General features: G+C 44.0%; 1 protein-coding gene across 2 annotated transcripts in view; it reads left to right on the plus strand.

Moving 5' to 3' along the window:
* STAG2 (STAG2 cohesin complex component) overlaps positions 1-21,853 on the plus strand; it is a 181,899-nt gene that overhangs the window by 120,133 nt on the left and 39,913 nt on the right. For both annotated transcript variants that reach the window (XM_056541470.1, XM_056541469.1), the window contains exons 18-21: positions 1,676-1,768; positions 1,894-1,983; positions 15,502-15,705; positions 16,674-16,744. In XM_056541470.1, coding sequence (XP_056397445.1) covers positions 1,676-1,768; positions 1,894-1,983; positions 15,502-15,705; positions 16,674-16,744 — 458 coding nt within the window. The remainder of the gene's footprint in view (positions 1-1,675; positions 1,769-1,893; positions 1,984-15,501; positions 15,706-16,673; positions 16,745-21,853) is intronic.

Below are 21,853 nucleotides of genomic sequence, written 5' to 3' on the forward strand. Positions count from 1 at the left end.
CGGCGTAAACGTAAAAAATAAGTCCAAAAGTGCTGCTTTTTTTGTCACATTTTATTCCAAAAAATAAACAAAAAGTGATCTAAAAGTTTTATATAAGCAAATGTGGTATCAATAAAAAAATACAGATGACTGCGCAAAAAAAGGAGCCCTCATACCACCCCATAAATGGAAAAATGAAAAAGTTATAGGTGGTCAAAATAGGGTGATTTTATATGAGAAAAGTATCTAGCCAAGGGTATCATTTTAATCACATTGACCCACAGACTAAAGAACATGTCATTTTTACCGTAAAGTGTAGTGTGAAAATGAATCCCAAGTGTGCAAAATTGTGGTTTTCATTTAGATTTCCTCCCTAAAATAATTATTCTTAACCCCTTAACGACCAAGGACGTATATTTACATCCTTGGCCGGCTCCCGCGATACAACGTGGGGTCGCACGGTGACCCCGCGTCAAATCGGGTTGTATCTGAAGCCGGGACCCGGGGCCAATAGCGCATGGCAGCGATCGCGGTGCCGCGCGCTATTAATCCTTTAGACGCGGCGTTCAACTTTGAACTAAAACGAAAGTGACAGCTGCCCGGCTGCTCAGTGGGGCTGATTGGGACCACTGCAGTGAAAATGCAGTGTCCCGATCAGCTGGGACACGAGCGGAGGTCCTTTTACCTTCCTCCGGCGTGTCCCTTTGGCGATTGATTGCTCCAAGCCTGAGATGCAGGTTCGAGCAATCGACCGCCAGGGGTCAGAAGGTGCCAATTTTAAACGTATAAATTTCCATGCATGTAGTTATGATTTTTTCCAGAAGTACAACAAAATAAAACTGATATAAGTAGGGTATCATTTTAATTGTGTGGACCTAGAGAATAAAGATCAGGGGTAATTTTTACTGTACAAAGTACTGCATAGAAACGGAAGCCCCCAAAAGTTACAAAATGGCGTTTTTTCTTCAATTTCGTCGCACAATGATTTTTTTCCCCGTTTCGCTGTAGATTTTTGGGTAAAATGACTGCAAAGTAGAATTGGTGGCGCAAAAAATAAGCCATCATATGGATTTTTAGGTGCAAAATTGAAAGGGTTATGATTTTTAAAAGGGTGAGGAGGAAAAAACGAAAGTGCAAAAAACTCTGCGTCCTTAAGGGGTTAAAGTCAAAATGGGCTTGGTCCTTAAGGGGTTAAGGAAAACTTAAAAGTGAGTTATGGTCAGTTCACACAACTTTTGTAGTGTATGTGTGTCTGATCCAATTGGGAGGAGCAAAAACTGGCCGCTCCTGTACCCCAGCTGGATCCGGCCAGAACCCCATTCATTTCAATAAGCCGACTGGAGTCAAATGCTGACTCAGGTCGGCTCATTTTTGCCCCGTATACGGTTTTTCCACCGGCCCTAAATCCATAGTATTCCACGGTTTAGGTCCGTTTAGAGAACTGTATACCGGGCAAAAATGACCGGAGTCAGCGTTTGACTCCGGTCGGCTCATTGAAATAAATGGGATTCCTGCCGGATCCGGCTGGTATACGGGAGTGGCCGTTTTTCGCTCGTCCCAACCGGATCTGGCACCAGTACACTACAAACTTAGTGTGAACCGGCCCTTAACCTATCGGAAGGTTTTGGAGTGATTATACTTACAGTATTCAGACTGTTTTTAAAATAATATGCTTAAGTATCTTTTGTATTTTTAGGTATTGACTGCTAAAGAAAAGAAAGCACAGTTGGATGACAAGACTCGCCTTACGGAACTTTTTGCAGTGTCTCTGCCGCAGCTTTTAGCAAAAGTGTGTATTATTATATTATCATGTTTATCCTGATGTGTTAATGTGATAAAGACTATTCTTACACTAAACTATAAAGATTTAAAATTTTATAGTTAAGTATTTTCTTCATTAATTTTTTTTCATAGTATTCTGTTGATGCAGAGAAGGTGACTAATCTTCTGCAGTTGCCACAGTATTTTGACCTTGAAATTTACACAACTGGGCGTCTAGAAAAGGTAACCATTTTTAATTTATTTGGACTTTGTTTGCTGGCTTGGTGGTATTTTACTGCAGCAATTAAAGAAATTATTTTAACACGTTAACGACCATGGATGTGTATACACGTCCAGGGGGGGGATGCACGTTCTTGTACCTGGACGATTATACACGTCCATGGTTCTCGTGGGTACTGCCCAGTGTACCCACAAGATCGTGGCAGGGACCGAAGTAAACTTCGGTCCTGGCAGTTTAACCTTTACAGCTGCAGTCGGAAGTGACCGAGGGCTGTAAGTGTTTTGACAGAGGGAGGGAGCTCCCACTGTCCTCCCTGCACCACCCCGCAGCGCGATCGCGGGGTGCTGTGTGTGATCCCCGGCAGGCGGGGGCCTGCCACACTGCCGGGACCGAAGTTTAACCCTTACAGTTATGGTCAGAAGCGACTGCAAGCTGTAAGGAGTTTGACAGAGGGAGGGGGCTCCCTCTGTCTCTCGCCTGTAGCACCCCGCAACGATCGCGGGGGGCTTCTAGTTAACTGGGTAGCCGGGGGGTCTTACAAGGACCTCCAGGTTTGCCTCGGTTATTGCCTGTTAGGACGTGCCTGAGTCGCGTCCTGATATGCTGTCTGCCAGTGTAAAAATGTAAAAAATAAATAAATATTAATTAAATAAATATAATGAAAAATAAAAATACATAATGTGTAGGATCACGTGGCGCACATCCACAGCATATTACATGCTGCGGACGCCCGCCAGCAGTCTCAATAATGAGCTCCCTGCTGCGGCTTGGTAGCTTTGTGTATCCACTCATAGCAGCGGCTTTCCCGCCATCAGTCATGAGCGGACACACTGAGCTACCCAGCCGCAGCAGTGATCTTGCCCTTGTGACTGCCGGGGGGCAGTGCTGTGGATGCGCTCTATGTGACCCTATATTGCGTCCCCTTCATACTGTGTTTCAGCAGTATGTTAGAGGTATCAGTCAGCATCACGTCAAAAAAAAAAAAGATGACGTATACTTTAAGAGCTCCATTCCTTTCTGAATGAGACTGCTGCAGTATACATTGGCATCCCTTTGTTGACATGACAACAGACACCTATACTGCAGAAATGCAGTATGAATGGGGACTATCACCCAGCCCTTCTCTAACAAAGTAAACCAGTTTTTTCTAGAATTTTTTTTTTTTTAACCCCCAGCGATGGATATATTGGCCATGAGTGGGTGCTTATTCCCACAACACGACAAATATATCCATCAGGAACTTTACCTTTCACAGACAGGCGCGCATCACTGCTAGCCGACCAAGGAGCGATCAGAGCGGTCCCTTGTCCAGCCAGTACACTTGTAGAGGTGCGGTACTGTTCTGATAGCTCCAATCCTTTGCAGGCATGGAGTGGGGTCTATAATTCATATAATGATGCCCTGAAAGCCAAAGAGGGCTCCTCTCCCTCTTAGTTCTACCAGGCAGTCAGGCAACCAGATATGGCCTAAGTAGGGGGTACTGCCCAGCTCGGGACCAACGGGGTGATAAAATATATTTATTTTATGATGAAATAATTTGTGGGGAAAAAAGCTAATTGCAATTTTTTTCCTACTGACATTTTGAAATAATTCTAGCCACACAATAAGGGCTCAACGTACTCACTTTTGCCCTTGGTGAATACTTTAGGGGGCATAGTTTCGAAAATGGGGTCACTTCTGGGGGTGCAGTATTGTTCTGATAGCTAGAATGCTTTGCAAGATGAAGTGCGGCCTAGAATTTGTATAATGATATCCTGAAAGACAAATAGTGCTCCTCTCCTTTTGGGTCCCGACATGTGGCCATGCAACCAAATATGGCCTAAGCGAGGGTATTACCGAACACAGGACGAACAGCGTAATAAAATATGGGGTGCATTTCCTACTTTTCAGATGCAATGTACAAAAATGTCCCACAAATGATGCATTTGTGGGGGAAAAAAAAGCTAATAAAAATTTTCCACTGACTTTGTTACCATTCCAGCCACTCAAAAAGGCCTCAAAGTACTCACTTTTGGTCTAGGTGAATACTTTGGGGGGTGGGGTATAGTTTCCAAAATGGGGTCACTTGTGGGGGTTCTGTATGATTCTGGCAGCTAAAACCCTTTTGCAGGCATGAAGTGCAACCTATAATCCAATCGGCCTAAAATGATGCCCTGAAAGCCAGATGGTGCTTCTCTCCTTCTGGGTACTACCACGCAGCCAAGGAACCAAATATGGCCTAAGCGGGGGTATTTCCAAACACGGGCCGAGCAGCTCAATAAAATATAAGGTGACTTTCTTTCAATATCAAAAGCAATGTACAAAAAATATTTTCCACAAATGATGCATTTGTGGGGGGGAAAAAAGCAAATTTCAAGTTTTTAACACTGATTTTGTAATAATTCCTGCCAAAAAAAACTCTGGTGTTAAAATACTCACTGTATCACTGTACCCCCTAGAGAATACCTTGAGGGGTCTAGTTTTTTAAATGGGGTCATTTGGGGGGTTCCTATGTTCCACGTTTGTTCTCCTATGTTTGAAAATTTTAAGTAAAATTGTTAGGCTTCTAATTCATTTAAAATGTGAATAAAAAAAAACAAAAAAAAATGCTTTTAAAATAAACTAGACATCTGAAAGCATCATTTTCATAAAGTATTTGGTCAGTAAGTATAAATATATGCAACCTATTAGTGTTAAAATAGGAAAAAAGTTATAACGAGGGGTCGGTCCCGGCGTCTGATGAAAGCCGGGACCCTGGGCTAATAGCATGCGGCACCGATCGTTGTGCCGCGTGCTATTAACCCTTTAGATGCAGCGTTCAAAGTTGATCGCCACGTCTAAAATGAAAGTGAAAGCTTCCCGGAATTATATTTAATGATATATTTTTATAGTTCGGACATTTCCACACGGGGCAATACCACATATGTTTATTTTATTAACTTTTTTTTTATTTTTATGGGAAAAGAGGAGTAATTCTTACTTTTATTAGGGAAGGTGTTAAATGATCTTTATTAACTTTTTATTTTTCAACTTTTTTTTTTTTTTTGCAGTGTTATAGCCCCCCCCCAATGGCTATTATGCTGCACATACCGATCTCATACACAGATCATTGCCGTGCATTAGTAACACGGCAAAGATCAGTGTTATCGGCGGTCGATTGCTGCAATCAATCGCTGATCGGACGCCACAGAGGCAGCTAAGAGACCGTCCTGCTGTGTCCTAGCTGATCGGGACATCGCGATTTCACTGCAATGGTCCCAATCAGCCCGACTGAGCTGCCGGGAAGCTTTCACTTTCATTTTAGACGCGGCAATCAACTTTGCACGCCCTGCGTCCTTAAGAGGTTAAAAAAAAAAGGTTTTTGCTATTTTAACACTAATCTATTTAACACTAAAACTAATATATTTATACTTACTTGCCAAATAGTGTATGAAAATGATACTTTCAGAGGTCTACTTTATTTTGAAAGCATTTCTTTTTTATTCACATTTTAAATGAATTAGAAGCCTAACAATTTTACTTGAAATTTTCTAAATTTTGAACATGTGAAAAGTAAATTTTTTTATGTGCTATGCAAGGTTTGCAGAAATTTGAAGGTGGTAGAACATAGGACCTCCCCCCACAAATGACCCCATTTTAAAAACTAGACCCTTCAAGGTATTCGCTAGGGGGTATAGTATTTTAACACCATAGTTTTTTGGCAGGAATTATTACAAAATCCGTGTTAAAAATTTTACATTTCGGCTCATTGGGGGACACAGACTCTGGGAATATGTTGCTTTCTCTAGGAGGTTGACACTATGGTAACCAAAAAGTCTGCTCCTCCCAGCAGGATATACCCACCTCCAGGCCACTGAGCAATTCAGTTTTTGCTTAGTGTCTTAAGGAGGTGGACATGGTCTGGTTTTCTCCAGACAAAGTCTCATATTTTTATTTTTTATTTTCTTAGGTTTAGGGAATGTGTTAGTTCTTTATTCCTTTTTATTTCTGTTTTCAGGTGGGGACTCAGGAACGCAATGTTCACTGTTTCCCCATTGCAGGCATCTTGGATGTACTGTTAACCCCCTCTCGCCAACGGTCAGCGCTTGGGGTTGTACCTCATGGGTCCCCCTACCTCCCTGATCGCCTCGCTATGAGCTTGGCTTGCCACAGGTGAAAAGGCTGACTGGAGACTACAGTCTGAAGACTTCTTTAGGTAAGTTCTTCAGCATGAGGCGAGTATCTTTTCTCCCTAGGTATTGCAACAGCTGGAGTTTTATTTCCCTGCAGGGGGATTGTTTTTTATTGGCTGTGGCTACAGTACAGGCACAGTAAGGGGGCACTTTATTAAGTGTGTGTGTGTAATAAGGGGGCACTTTGTTAAGTGTGTATGTGTGTGTGTTTTATAGCACATGCACCGCAGGCTTTTCCATGCAGGCGGGTGCACTTTTTACTTTCATTTTCGGCAGCTTTGACTGCCGACGGCACTTCGCCCGCTCCGTCCCCGGGCGCACAGAACTCACTGCAGGCGGCGTGTTCTCTTGGGGTTCGGAGCGGGCGCCATTACAGAGCGAGTCCCACTGTAACCTTCGGCGGCTCGGCGGACGTTAGCTCCGCCCACCTGGCCGCATAAGGGCCTCGGTAGCGTGAAATGGCCATCAATCAGCGCGTTGCGTGCGCTGGGGCTGTGCAGGGGCCAATCACAGAGCTCCTTGCCCTGACCCGGCCTCTTCCTTCTACTGGCCCGCGTCTCTTCCCTCAGCACGGTGCAGAGTTCCCCTCACAGCAGATGCCTTGGGACACAGACTTGGGTGAGACTGTTCAGTTTTTTGTCATGTCCGTGACCAGAACTGTTCCTCCCTCTAAGCAGATTCCGGGAATATTAGTTACCCATTACGCTTGTAAAAACTACTCTGCAAAAATGCCAGGTTCTGCTGAACCCACTTGTTCTGCCTGCTCCACTGCTCCCCCAGACCCCCCTGCTATTTCTAACCCAGGTGCCCCCTCAGACCCGGTGGGTTCGGCCGCCCCTCCAGCCTTGGTTTCCTCCTCTCCCAGTCTATATCTGACTTGGCACAGGTCTCCCGTTCTGTGGTGTCTGCCTTGGAGAGGTCTACCCTTCACCTGCTCTCTAGAAGGTCCCGTTCCCCTTCTCCCTACGATTCGCATAAGCATAATAGGAGTGTCTCCTCTGTCTCGTCCCCCGAGTCTTCTGGTAGACACGGGCGTTCCTCTCGCAGATCTCGCCACTTTTTCAGGCCACACACATCACTCTTCCAGAGGATGTTCCCGTGGTCGCCGTTCTGGCTCTCCTGAGGCATGTACCAGATCGGAGTCTCCCTCTTCCAGGGCCGCCTCCACTTGTTCGCACTCTCCTGGAGAGCTAGCGGCCAAGGGTTCCGATTCGGCATCCGATTCGGAGGACCGTTCGGACTCAGTGGACACAGTGAACTCATTGGTTATGGCCATAACCTCCGGTTTCCCGCATCTCTAAAGCTACTACTTTGCCGCTGGCGGATGCAGCTGCCGTCAAGGATCCTGCAGACAAAAAGTTTGAGTTGTTAGCGAAGTATGCCTTTGAAGCAGCGGGTTCTTCCCTGCTTCCTGCCTTCACCTCCACCTGGGTGTCTAAGGCCCTCTCGGTTTGGCATTCCCAACTCCGTCAGGGCATTCTTTCAGGTTCTCTCCCGGAAGAACTGTCTGTTCTGGCCCTCCAATGTTCCAAAGCTGGAGACTTCCTGTGTTCTGCTTCCTTGCACTCAGCTCGCTGCGCTGCCTTTGCCACCGGTAATCTGGTGGCCCTCCGTTGTTCCATTTGGCTTAAAACTTGGAACGCGGACGCTGCATCTAAGAAGTCTTGCACCGAGATTCCTTTTACTGGCTCCTGACTTTTTGGCAAGCGCCTGGATTAGATTACTTGCATGGAAGTCCTAGGTCGGATGGTGGCAGCCATGGAGGCCGTGCTCTTTGCCCAGTTTCGTTACCGTCCTCTTCAGCTGGCGATTCTTGCACGATGGGACAGGTCCCCTCTCTCTCTCTCGATCGCAGGATTCATCTTCCGCTCCGGACTCGGCGGTCTCTGCGCTGGTGGCTCCGCTCCCCTCTTCTTCTTACGGGGCGTTCGTTCCTCCCCCTCCTCTGGCAGGTGGTAACGACGGACACCAGCCTGTCGGGCTGGGGGGTGACTTGTTTTCAGGAATCAGACGGTTCAGGGCCTCTGGTCTCCCCAAATAGCCCTTCTTTCTATAAACGTTCTGGAACTGAGGGCGATTTATTTGTGTCTGAAGCATTGGGAGTCCCTGCTTCTGGGTCACCCTGTCCGTGTCCAGTCGGACAATGCCACGGCCGTGGCATACATCAATCGGCAGGGCGGCACTCGCAGCTCAGCGGCCATGTCCGAGGTGTCAAAGATCCTCCTCTGGGTGGAACGAGTGGTTCCAGCCATTTCGGCGATTCACATTCCAGGAGTTCTCAATTGGGAAGCGGATTTCCTCAGTCGGTCGTCAGCCGACCCGGAGAGTGGTCTCTTCTTCCGGAGGCTTTCGCGCAGGTCTGCGACCTCTGGGGGACCCCGGACGTGGATCTCTTCGTGTCTCGACATAACCGGAAAGTTCCGAAATTGGTGTCAAAGACAAGGGACCCCCTGGCTCTTGCTGCGGATACCTTAGTAATTCCGTGGTCCTGCCCTACCTGTTCCCTCCTCTCCTTCCCAGGGTTCTGAGGAAGCTCAAGGCAGAAGGAGTCCCCGCCATTCTGGTGGCTCCAGACTGGCCTCGAAGGGCATGGAACGCCGACGTGGTCTGGCTTCTGGACGACGTTCCGTTCTGCCTTCCACTTCGTCCAGACCTACTGTCACAGGGTCCCCTTTGCCACCCCAATTTACAGTCTCTGCATTTGACGGCATGGCGGTTGAGACCGCGGTTCTAAGGGCCCACGGCTTCTCTTCCCAGGTAATTCGCACCATGCTTAGGGCTCGCAAGCCGTCCTCTGCGAAAATTTACCACCGTACCTGGCGGTCTTACTTTCGTTGGTGCGAAGCTCAATCTTTTTCTCCAGTTACCTTTTCTGTGCCCTGTCTCCTTTCCTTTTTACAGTCGGGGTTGGAACTAGGGCTGGCTCTCAGTTCCCTTAAGGGTCAGGTTTCGGCCCTTTCTATTCTTTTTCAGCATCCTCTGGCTTCCAATTCTCATGTCCGGACCTTCCTCCAAGGAGTGGCACATGCGGCCCCTCCTTACCGGTCCCCTTCTCCCCCTTGGGACTTGAACTTAGTTCTAGGCACTCTCCAGGGTGCACCCTTCGAGCCCCTTAGGGAGGTTCCCCTTTGCCTCCTTTCCTGGAAAGTGTTTTTTCTTATAGCTATTACCTCCATTAGGAGCGTTTCTGAATTGCCTCCTGCCATTCCACTTTCCTGATAATTCATCAGGACAAGGTTGTTTTCCAACCAGATCCGTCCTTCTTGCCTAAAGTCGTTTCGGCCTTTCATCTCAACAATGACATCGTCCATCCGTCCTTTTTGTCCTGCTCCTTCTCATCCCAGGGAGCGTCTGCTTCACAAATTGGATGTGGTTCGAGCGGTTCGGACTTATCTTTCCGTCACCTCTTCCTTTCGTCAGTGCGATTCTTTTTTTGTTCTTACGGAAGTCCGTCGGAAGGGACAGCCTGCTTCTAAGGCCACCATTTCTCGGTGGATCCAATGTGCTATTTCGGAACCTTACCGCTGCAAGGGGAGGACCCCACCTTTCAGGCTTCTGGCTCATTCCACCTGCTCTGTGGGAGCATCCTGGGCTCTCAGAAACAAGGCCTCGGCCTCGCAGATCTGTAAAGCGGCCACTTGGTCGTCTTTACACACTTTTTCAAAATTCTATCAGGTTCATACCTTCGCATCGGCTGATGCTAGTCTGGGCCGTAAGGTGTTGCAGGCGGCGGTGTTACAGCCGACTGCCTGACCTTTCTTCTTCTCTGCCCACCCAAGGGACGGCTTTGGAACGTCCCAGAGTCTGTGTTCCCCAATTGAGCCGATAGAGAAAAGGAGATTTTTTAGACTTACCGTAAAATCTCTTTTTCGAAGGATCCATTGGGGGACACAGCTTCCACCCCTTTTTTCTGGGGTTCCTTTTCGTTATCTGTCCGAGGGAGTGTTCAGTTATTGTTTCTTCGGGTTCTAGGACAGTTCATGGTTTTTTCCTTTTGACCTGTCTGTCTCCTCCTATTGCTCTGAGACTAAACTGAATTGCTCAGTGGCCTGGAGGCGGGTATATCCTGCTGGGAGGAGCCGACTTTTTGGTTACCATAGTGTCAACTTCCTAGAGACAGCAGCATATACCCAGAGTCTGTGTCCCCCAATGGATCCTTCGAGAAAGAGCTTTTACGGTAAGTCTAAAAAAATCTTTTTTTTTTTCCCCACAAATGCATAATTTGTGGGAAATATTTTTTGTACATTGCTTTTGATATTGATAGAAATTCACCCTATATTGGATGAGGAAAAAATGAAAATGCAAAAACTGAAACCCTGCATCCTTAACCCCTTAACCCCTTAAGGACCAATGACGTACCGGTACGTCATTGGTCCTGCTCTTCTGATATAACGCGGGGTTACACAGTAACCCCGCGTCATATCATGGCGGGCCCGGCGTCATAGTGAAGCCGGGACCCGCCTCTAATAGCGCGCAGCGCCGATCGCGGCGCCGCGCGCTATTAACCCTTTAGCCGCGCGCTCAAAGCTGAGCCGCGCGGCTAAAAGTGAAAGTGAAAGTTCCCGGCTAGCTCAGTCGGGCTGTTCGGGATAGCCGCGGCTAATCGCGGCATCCCGAACAGCTGACAGGACAGCGGGAGGGCCCCTTCCTGCCTCCTCGCTGTCCGATCGCCGAATGACTGCTCAGTGCCTGAGATCCAGGCATGAGCAGTCATCCGGCAGAATCGTTGATCACTGGTTTCTTATGAGAAACCAGTGATCAACATAGAAGATCAGTGTGTGCAGTGTTATAGGTCCCTATGGGACCTATAACACTGCAAAAAAAAAGTGGAAAAAAAAGTGAATAAAGGTCATTTAACTCCTCCCCTATTAAAAGTTTGAATCACCCCCCTTTTCCAATAAAAAAAAAAAACACAGTGTAAATAAAAATAAACATATGTGGTATCAGCGCGTGCGGAAATGTCCGAATTATAAAAATATATCATTAATTAAACCGCTCGGTCAATGGCGTGCGCGCAAAAAAATTCCAAAGTCCAAAATAGTGCATTTTTGGTCACTTTTTATATCATTTAAAAATGAATAAAAAGTGATCAATAAGTCCTATCAATGCAAAAATGGTACCGTTAAAAACTTCAGATCACGGCGCAAAAAATGAGCCCTCATACCGCCCCATACACAGAAAAATAAAAAAGTTATAGGGGTCAGAAGATGACAATTTTAAACGTATTAATTTTCCTGCATGTAGTTGTGATTTTTTCCAGAAGTCCCACAAAATCAAACCTATATAAGTAGGGTATCATTTTAATCGTATGGACCTACAGAATACATATCAGGTGTCATTTTTACCGAAAAATGTACTACGTAGAAACGGAAGCCCCCAAAAGTTACAAAACAGCGTTTTTTTTTCAATTTTGTCGCACAATGATTTTTTTTCCCGCTTCACCATAGATTTTTGGGCAAAATGACTGACGTCATTACAAAGTAGAATTGGTGTCGCAAAAAATAAGCCATCATATGGATTTTTAGGTGTAAATTTGAAAGAGTTATGATTTTTTAAAGGCAAGGAGCAAAAAACGAAAATGCAAAAACGGAAAAACCTCCGGTCCTTAAGGGGTTAATAACGCAGCTCATTTTCACCTTAAGGACGCTAGCCTTTTTTGCAAATCTGACCCCTGTCACTTTAAGCGTTAATAACTCTGTGATGCTTTTACTTTTCATTCTGTTTCAGAGATTTTATTCGTTTCATATTCTACCTTGTTAGTGGTAAATTTTTGACTATACTTGCATCATTTCTTGGTGAAATTCCAAAATTTGATGAAAAATTTGAAAATTTAGCATTTTTTTTAACTTTGAAACTCTCTGCTTATAAGGAAAATGGACATCCCAAATAAATTATATATTGATTCACATATACAATATGTCTTCTTTATGTTTCCATCATAAAGTTGACATGTTTTTACATTTGGAAGACATCAGAGGGCTTCAAAGTTCAGCAGCAATTTTCCAATTTTTCACGACATTTTCGAAATCTGAATTTTTCAGGGACCAGTTCAGTTTTGAAGTGGATTTGAGGGGCCTTCATATTAGAAATACCCCACAAATGACCCCATTATAAAAACTGCACCCCTCAAAGTATTCAAAATGACATTCAGTAAGTGTGTTAACTCTTTAGGTGTTTCACAGGAATAGCAGCAAAGTGAAGGAGAAAATTCTAAGTCTTCATTTTGTTCTTGTAGACCCAGTTTTTGAATTTTTACAAGGGGTAAAAAGAGAGAAATCTTTCTAAAATTTGTAACCCAATTTCTCTCGAGTAAGGAAATATCTAATTTGTATATGTGACGTGTTCTGTGGGTGCACTAGAGGGCTCAGAAGGGAAGGAGCGACAATGGGATTTTGGAGAGTGAGTTTTTCTGAGTTTTTGGGGGGCATTTCACATTTAGGAAGCCCCTATGGTGCAAGAATAGCAAGAAAACCCCCACATGGCATACTATTTTTGAAACTACACCCCTCAGGAAACGTAAATGAATTAATTTTTTTCACTAAAATGCAGTTTTTTCCCCAAATTTTACATTTCTACAAGGGGTAATAGGAGAAAATGCCCCCCAAAATGTATAGCTCCATTTCTTCTGAGTATGCAAATACCCTATGTGTGGACATCAAGTGCTCTGCTGGCACACTACAATGATCAGAAGAGAAGGAGCGCCATTGAGCTTATGGAGAGAGAATTTGGTTGGAATAGAAGTCGGAATTTTCACGGACCACTGTTCCAAAAATCAGTCAGACAGCTGTGAGCGGCGTAACTGCTCACTGCACCCCTTATTACATTCCGTGAGGGGTGTAGTTTCCAAAATGGGATCACATGTGGGGGGGGGGGGGGCGTCCATTGTTCTGGCACTATGGGGACTTTGTAAACACACGTGGCCTTCAATTCTGGACAAATTTTCTCTTCAAAATCCCGGCGCTCCTTCTCTTCTGAGCATTTTTTTTTTTTTTTCCCATCCAACTTTAACGAATATTTGTTAAACACCTGTGGGGTGTTCAAGCTCACTATACCCCTTGTTACGTTCCGTGAGGGGTGTGGTTTCCAAAATGGGGTCACATGTGGGTATTTTTTTGCGTTTATGTCAGAACCGCTGTAAAATCAGCCACCCCTGTGCGAATCACCAATTTAGGTCTCAAATGTACATAGTGCTCTCTCACTCCTGAGCCTTGTGCGTCCGCAGAGCATTTTATGTCCTCACATGGGGTACTTCCGTACTCAGGAGAAATTGCGTTACAAATTTTGGGGGTCTTTTTTTCCCTTTTACTTGTGAAAATATAAAGTATGGGGCAACACCAGCATGTTAGTTTAAATTTTTTTTTTTTTTTTTATTCACTAGCTGTCTGATGTAGACCCCAAAGTTTATACCCCATATGTGGCCCTAAACTGTTTCCTTGAAATACGACAGGGCTACGAAGTGAGAGAGCACCGTGCGCATTTGAGGACTAAAATAGGGATTGCATGGGGTGTATATGTAGTGTTTTACCCTTTATTATGTGAGTGTAGTGTTTTTAGGTTACATTCTCACTGACTGGTTTACAGTGAGTTTCCCGCTAGGAGTTTGCGACGCGGCAGAAATTTTGCCGTAGCTCGAACCCGAAGAAGGAAACTTACTGTAAACCTGCCTATGTGTATGTACCCTGTACATTCACATGGGGGGGGGGGGGGCAAATCTCCAGCTGTTGGAAAACTACTTTTGCAAAAGCTGGAGGCACACTGGTTGGAAAACCTTCAGTTAGGTTCTGTTACCTAACTCAGTATTTTCCAACCAGGGTGCCTCCAGCTGTTGCAAAACTACAACTCCCAGCATGTACTGATCGCTGAAGGGCATGCTGGGAGATGTAGTTATGCGACTAAACTAATATGGGGCATGGAACATCTTAGCTATGAGGAGCGATTAAAGGCGTTACAATTGTTTAGTCTTGAGAAGAGACGTTTAAGGGGGGATATGATAAACGTATATAAGTATATTAATGGCCCATACAAAGAATATGGAGAAAAACTGTTCCAGGTTAAACTGCCCCCCCCCCCCCCCCCAAAGGACGAGGGGGCACTCCCTCCGTCTGGAGAAGAAAAAGTTTAGTCTCAAGGGGCGACACGCCTTCTTTACCATGAGAACTGTGATCTTATGGAACAGTCTACCTCAGGAACTGGTCACAGCAGGAAAAATTAACAGCTTTAAAACAGGATTAGATACATTCCTGGAACAAAATAACATTAATGCTTATGAAGAAATATAAAATCCCATCCCTTCCCCAATATCGCGCCACACCTCTACCCCTCAATTCCCTGGTTGAACTTGATGGACATATGTCTTTTTTCAACCGTACTAACTATGTAACTATGTAACAGCTGGAGGTATGCAACTACAACTCCCAGCATGATGAGACAGCTTTTTGCTGTGTGGGCATGCTGGCAGTTGTAGTTTTGCAACATCTGGAGGGCTACAGTTTAGAGACCACTGTATAGTGGTCTCCAAACTTTAGCCCCCGCCCCAAATCTTGCTAGGCAACTACTCACCGGCTTCCGTAGTCTTCACCATGGAGCCGCACGTCATCGCCGCCTGCCGCCGCCAGTCACGCTACAGTTCCCTGTTCTGCTCGGATTACTGATGGTGGGCAGAACGGGGGAACCGAGCTTTAACACCCCTCCGATCTGCTATTGGTTGTCGCTTCTTGACGACCAATAGGAGGGGTGGCACCCCTGCCACCTAACTCCGGGGGTGTCTTATTGACTTACTTTTAACTATGTACATGAAGGACAACTTGTGAAAAAAAACAATGTCAGAATTATTGTGAATCGCAAAACGTTGGCAGTTATTCTCTGGTAAAGTCAGGCATCCCCAATTTGAAAAAAACAGGCCTGATCTTTAAGGGGTGTACAGACCTAATTGTCTTGGTCCTTAAGGGTTTAAGAGAATCTGAAAGCTAGTTCAGCTGCACTAAACTTAGTATAATGCAGGTGAAGAGCTGTAAAATGAAGGGTTACTCACTGAAATCCATTGGATAGTTGCTGCGTTATGCTTGTAAATAGTTTTATTTCTAAGGTCCCACAACGCACATTGGAGGCCAGGAGCTTGCTGGCCGAGCTTCCTTGATTCCTCCATATTCCACTGTCAGCCCAACCCACTTCATTTTTATGCTAGTTAAGGCCACGCATAAACGCTCTGCTCTTTTTGGAATATGTTTATTATGGTATGTGTGTGTGTGTTAATTTTTTTTTTTTTTTTTTTTTTTTTTTTGTACAGAACATGTTAATTGGGGCTTGTGTATATTATAGCAACAAAAGTAATAATATTTGATATATTTTTTCTCTTTTTGCCTATTTAAGCATTTGGAAGCACTGCTTCGCCAGATACGGAGCATTGTTGAAAAGCATACAGACACGGATGTCTTGGAAGCGTGCTCGAAAACCTATCATGCCCTCTGCAATGAAGAATTCACAATATTTAATAGAGTGGACATTGCAAAAAGTCAGTTAATTGATGAACTGGCAGATAAATTTAATCGCCTTCTTGAAGACTTCCTCCAGGAGGTTTGTGTTCTTTTTTTTTTTTTTTTTTTTTTTTTTTTTTTGTTTAAGTATAAAATTTTAAAGAGCCTGTCCAATCAAGAAAATTTATCATCGATTTATTATATAGATGATAAATGAATAATTACTGAAATTCCCATTGATCAACAAAATGGGAGGATAAAGTGGATCCAGGTAGTGCATTGAGATTGTGAATGAGCAGAAATGCACATGCTCATTCTCACTTTTGTGTACGGAGCCTTCTGACATGTCCTAGTGACATTTCAAAAGTTTAGATTGGTAGGTGTCCCTTGGACAGACACCCACAGATTATAAAAACAATTGGGCAGAAGTGCTTTGCTAGGTGCTGTCTCTCTTGATTTTTATTGCACACAGCATGCATGGCTTTTCAAGAAAAGATGAACAGTGTTATGATTTGTAAAGAGTCTAAGACCTTCTATAAATCTTCACACACCTTGTTCTTTGCACAGCATTTCCTAAGATGAGCTAAGCCATGCTGAGAGGAAACAAAAGGACACAGCAATCTGGTGGCTGCATTTGCCCAATTGCTCTAGGGATTGGTGGGAGTCTTGTCACCTGAAAACTCACCGGTCTACACTTCTGTCATGTCACTGACATGTCGGAAGGTTCTTAAAATCAATAGTTACTCTTTAATGTTCCCTAACGTCATTATTGGCTTGTTTTAAGGGATTAGTATGCCGAAACAGTTGCCTTATGTTTTGGCTTATCGTTCTGTTTAATTGTCTTAAGTTTAGTTTTATCACCTAATTTAAAAAAGAAAAACATTTCAGTACATGACAGATGTTCAGCCTACTGATGCAAATAATTTCATATAATTTGGTCCATCAATATATAATGGAAAATAATCTAGCACAAAACTGACAATGTAGCTGCCTAGTGCTTCAGGATTCCTTAGTGTAAATAATTATCTGGAAGTAAAAATGTTTATTCTCTTCAAATATCATTTCCAGGAAGAAGAACCAGATGAGGATGATGCATATCAAGTACTGTCTACGCTAAAAAGAATAACTGCTTTCCATAAGTATGTTTATATGCATATTAGATTTAAATAGGTACTCCACTACTTTTAGGGGTAGGGCCACACGTACTGGATCCGCAGCGTATTTTACATTGCGGATCTGCTGATGATCAACCCTAAAGTAAGCACCCTTACTGTGCCTACGTGTTCACTCGTAGCAACAATCCACTGCTACAAGCACACACAGGGTCTGCACGACTGTTGTAAACTGCGCTTGCATGCACACTGTGTGCATGCGCAGTGTACTCAGCCATCATGACAGCGCGGATTGCCACTGGGAACAGGCCAGGGGGCAGGGATGGTAACAGCTGGAGGCATACTATGGGTTGAGTCACCGGCGGATCCGCAGCATAAAATACTGCGGATCCGTTGTGTGTGAACCTTCCCATGCAGTGTATTAAGTGGTTATCCAGGATGTTAACACTTGCCCCTATCCTTAGGACAGAGGGTAGGTGTCTGATCACGGGGCTGCTGAGACTGACTGTTGTGACTGCCCATGGTCTCCTGCATGGCCCTCCGGCTCTCCTTGTGCAGAAAGAGTGGTGGACACGCCGCTTGAATGCATCTTTATGGGAAAGGTGGAGAAACGAGTGTAGCGCTCATTTCTTTTAGTCTTGACCCTTCTTTTTTCAGGCCAAAGCCTAACTGATCACAACCCATTAGTGCCTAATTAAGTGCTTGGAGTTTATCACAATTTCTGTGTTTGTTTGTCCACCTACTCCTTAAGAATTCAAATGACCCAAAATCTCGACGTTCTGTTCGGTAAGTCACCAAGTTAACACTTTTGTCTTGTGACGTGATATGGTTCTTCATCATGCTGGGAAAAACATTGTTAATCACCAGATTGCTCATAGATCTTTGGGAAAACTTGCTCTTGGATGATGATTAACCCCTTAAGGACCCTGTGCAAATGCCCCAACTCCTGGTCTGTCAGTACATGCTGGGAGTTGTAGTTTTGAAACAGCTGGAGGTTTTCCCCCTCATGTGAATGTATAGGGTACATTAACACGGGCGAGTTTACAGTGAGTTTCCTTCTTCAAGTTTGAGCTGCGGCAAATTTTTCGCCGCAACGCAAACTCCTAGCGGTAAACTCACTGTAAACCCCCGCCTGTGTGAATGTAACCTAAAAACACTACACTACACTAACACATAATAAAGGGTAAAACACTGCATATACACCCCCTTAAAAACTTATTGTACGGCAGTGTTTCCAAAACGGAGCCTCCAGCTGTTGCAAAACAACAACTCCCAGCATTTCCGGACATCCACTGACTGCCCAGGCATGCTGGGAGTTTAGAAACAGCTGGAGGCACCCTGTTTGGGAATCACTGGCCTAGAATACCCCTATGTCCACCCCTCTGCAGTTCTTAATTTACTCCTCAAATGTGCATGGCTCTCTCTCACTTCAGAGCCCTGTCGTATTTCAAGGAAACAGTTTAGGGCCACATATGGGGTATTAATGGGGGAAATTGCACTACAAATTTTGGGGGGCTCTTTCTCCTTTTACCCCTTATGAAAAGGAAAAGTTGGGGGCTACACCAGCCTGTTGGTGTAAAAAAAATTGACATTTTTACACCAACATGCTGGTGTTGCCCCATACTTTTTATTTTCAAAAGCGTTAAAAGGAAAAAATACCCCCAAAATTTGTAACACAATTTCTCCTGAGTACGGAAATACCCCATATGTGGGCGTAAAATGCTCTGTGGACGCACAAGGCTCAGGAGTGAGAGCGCACTATGAACATTTGAGGCCTAAATTGGTGATCTGTACAGGGGTGGCTGATTTTACAGCGGTTCTGACATGAACGCAAAAAATAAATACCCACATGTGACCCCATTTTGGAAACTACACACCTCATCGAATGTAACAAGGGGTATAGTGAGCCTTAACACCCCACAGGTGTTGGAAGAATTTTCATTAAAGTTGGATGGGAAAATGAAGAAAACATTTTTTTTTTTCCACTAAACTGCTGGTGTTACCCTAAACTTTTCATTTTCACAAGGGAAAATAAGTAAGGGAGTAAGAACATACCCCATATGTGGATGTAAAGTGCTCTGCTGGCGCACTACAATGCTGAGAGGAGCCCCATTGAGAGAAAATTTGTCCAAAATTGAAGGCCACGTGTGTTTACAAAAGCCCCCATAGTGCCAGAACAATGGACCCCCACATGTAACCCCATTTTGGAAACTACACCCCTCATGTAATGTAATAAGGGCTGCAGTGAGCATTTACGCCCCACAGGTGTCTGACAGATTTTTGGAACAGTGGTCCGTGAAAATGAAAAATTTAATTTTTCATTTGTGCAGCCCACTGTTCCAAAAATCTGTCAAACGCCAGTGAGGTGTAAATGCTCACTGTAGCCCTTATTAAATTCTGTGAGGGGTGTAGTTTCCAAAATGGGGTCATATGTGGGGGAGGTGTCCACTGTTCTGGGACCACGGGAGGCTTTGTAAACGCACATGGCCCCAAACAAATTCTCTCTCCAAAAGCTCAGTGGCGCTCCTCCTCTTCTGAGCATTGTAGTTCGCCAGCAGAGCACTTGATGACCACACATGGGGTATTTCCATACTCAGAAGAAATTGAGTTTTACCCCTTGTAAAAATGTAAAATTTGGCGGGAAAACTGCATTTTAGTGAAAAATTTGTTAAACACCTGTGAGGTGTTAAGGCTCCCTGTACCTCTTTTTACGTTCCTTGAGGGGTTTAGTTTCCAAAATAGTATGCCATGTGTTTTTTTTTTTTTTTTTCTCTGCTGTTCTGGAACCATAGGGGCTTCCTAACCCCTTAAGGATGCAGGGTTTTTCCATTTTTTGTATTCAAATTTTTTCCTCATCACCTTCTAAAAATCATAACCCTTTCAATTTTGCACATAAAATTCCATATGATGGCTTATTTTTTGCGCCACCAATTCTACTTTGCAGTGACATAAGTCATTTTACCCCAAAAAATCCACGGCGAAACTGAAAAAAAATTCATTGTGCGACAAAATTTTTGAAAAAATTTAATTGTGTAACTTTTGGGGCTTACGTGTCTACGCAGTGCATTTTTCGATAAAAATAACACCTTATCTTTATTCTGTAGGTCCATACGGTTAAAATGATACCCTACTTATATAGGTTGGAAAAAATCATAACTACATGCATGAAAATTTATACGTTAAAAATTCTCATCTTCTAACCCCCTATAACTTTTTTTTTTTCTTTGCGCACGGGCCGGTATGGAGGGGCCGGTATTTTGCGCCATGTTCTGAAGTTTTTATCGGTGCCATTTTTGTATTGAGCCAACTTTTTGATTGCTTTTTATTCATTTTTCATGCTCTAAAAAGTGACCAAATATACACTATGTTGGACTTTGGAATTTTTTTGCGCGTACGCCATAGCTTTGCATGGATCAGAGAGATAGGGGCTCGATTGCTCAAGCCTGTAGCTCAGGCCTCGAGCAATCAAACGCCGATCGGACGCAACGGAGCAAGGTAAGGGGGTCTCCGCTCGCGTCCTAGCTGATCGGGACATCGCTATTTTATCGTGATGTCCCGACTGAGTTTACTTTCATTTTTAGACGCGGTGATCAAAGTCTGAAAGGTTAATAGCGCAGGGCACAACGATCAGTTCCGCACGCTATTAGCCCAGGGTCCCAGCTATCGTTAGCAGCAGGGACCTACCCAGTGTGATGAGGGGTCACAGTGTGACCCCTTTTTAAACACAGGGCGTAGGGCGTACAGGTACGCCCTTTGTCCTGAAGGAGTTAAATGCGACATGCCCCCCAAAAACCAATTCAGCTAAATTTGCTTTTCAAAAGCTAAATGTGACTCCTTTTCTTCTGAGCATTGTATTTCACTGCAGAGCATTTTACGTCCTAACATGGGGTATTTCTATACTCAGAAGAGATGGGGTTACAAATTTTGAGGGGCATTTTTCCCATTACCCTTTGTAAAAATGGTAAATTTGGGGAAAAAAAACTGCACTTTAGCGAAAAGAAAAATTTTCATTTACACGTCCGACTTTAAAGAAAAGTTGTCAAACATCTGTGGGGTGTTAAGACTCACTGGACCCCTTGTTACGTGCCTTGAGGGTTATAGTTTCCAAAATGGTATGCCATGTGGTGGGTTTTCTGCTGTTCTGGCAACATAGGGGCTTCCTAAATGTGACATGCCCCCCAAAAACCATTTCAGCAAAAGTCGCTCTCCAAAATCCCATTGTTGCTCCTTCCCTTCTGAGCCCTCTACTGCGCCCTCCTAACACTTGACATACAAATATGAGGTATTTCCTTACTCAAGAGACATTGGGTTACAAATTTGTGAAACACCAAAAGGTTAACACACTTCCTGAATGTCAATTTGAATACTTTGAGGGGGGCAGATTTTATAACTGGGTCATTTGTGGGGTATTTCTAATATTGAAGGTCCTTCAAATCCATTTCAAAACTGAACAGGTCCCTGAAAAATTGGAAAATTGCTGCTGAATTTTGAAGCCCATAAAGTAACATTGGATATGTGAATCTATATATAATTTATTTGGAATGTCTATTTTCCTTAGAAGCAGAGAGCTTCAAAGCTCGAAAAATGCAAAATTTTCAATTTTTTTCATCAAACTTGGGAATTTTTCACCAAGAAATGATGCAAGTTTCGACAAAAATTACTAACTAACATAAAGTAGAATTTGTCACCAAAAAATAATCCCTGAATCGGAATGAAAAATAAAAGCATCCCAGAGTTATTAATGCTTAAAGAGGTTCTCCGGTGCTTACACTAAAGAGGAATATGGTATTTTTTCTAATACTGTGTGTCCTGTGTTGTTATACCAAAAGTAAAACATCCTTACACCATTCATGTGTAGAGTTGCTTTTTATCCAAGGGAGTTGGCTCACTCTAAATTTTACCTAAAACACTTCCGTTAATAAAGAATCGGATCTAAACATCCTCCGAGAGGATCCAGGAGCAACTTGGTGATGAACAGTGTTTTTTTTTCTAGCTTTTGTACCATGAAAAAATATATACATTTTGGGCCTTTAGCCATGAAAGTTTCCAGATCTCAATCCCATTTAGAACCTGGGTTTAATCCTCAAAAAAAAAAAAAAAATTAAGATAAACCTCAAGCACTAATTAGACAGGAAT

Source organism: Hyla sarda, chromosome 9 (assembly GCF_029499605.1).
Source record: "Hyla sarda isolate aHylSar1 chromosome 9, aHylSar1.hap1, whole genome shotgun sequence".
Classification (NCBI taxonomy): domain Eukaryota; kingdom Metazoa; phylum Chordata; class Amphibia; order Anura; family Hylidae; genus Hyla; species Hyla sarda.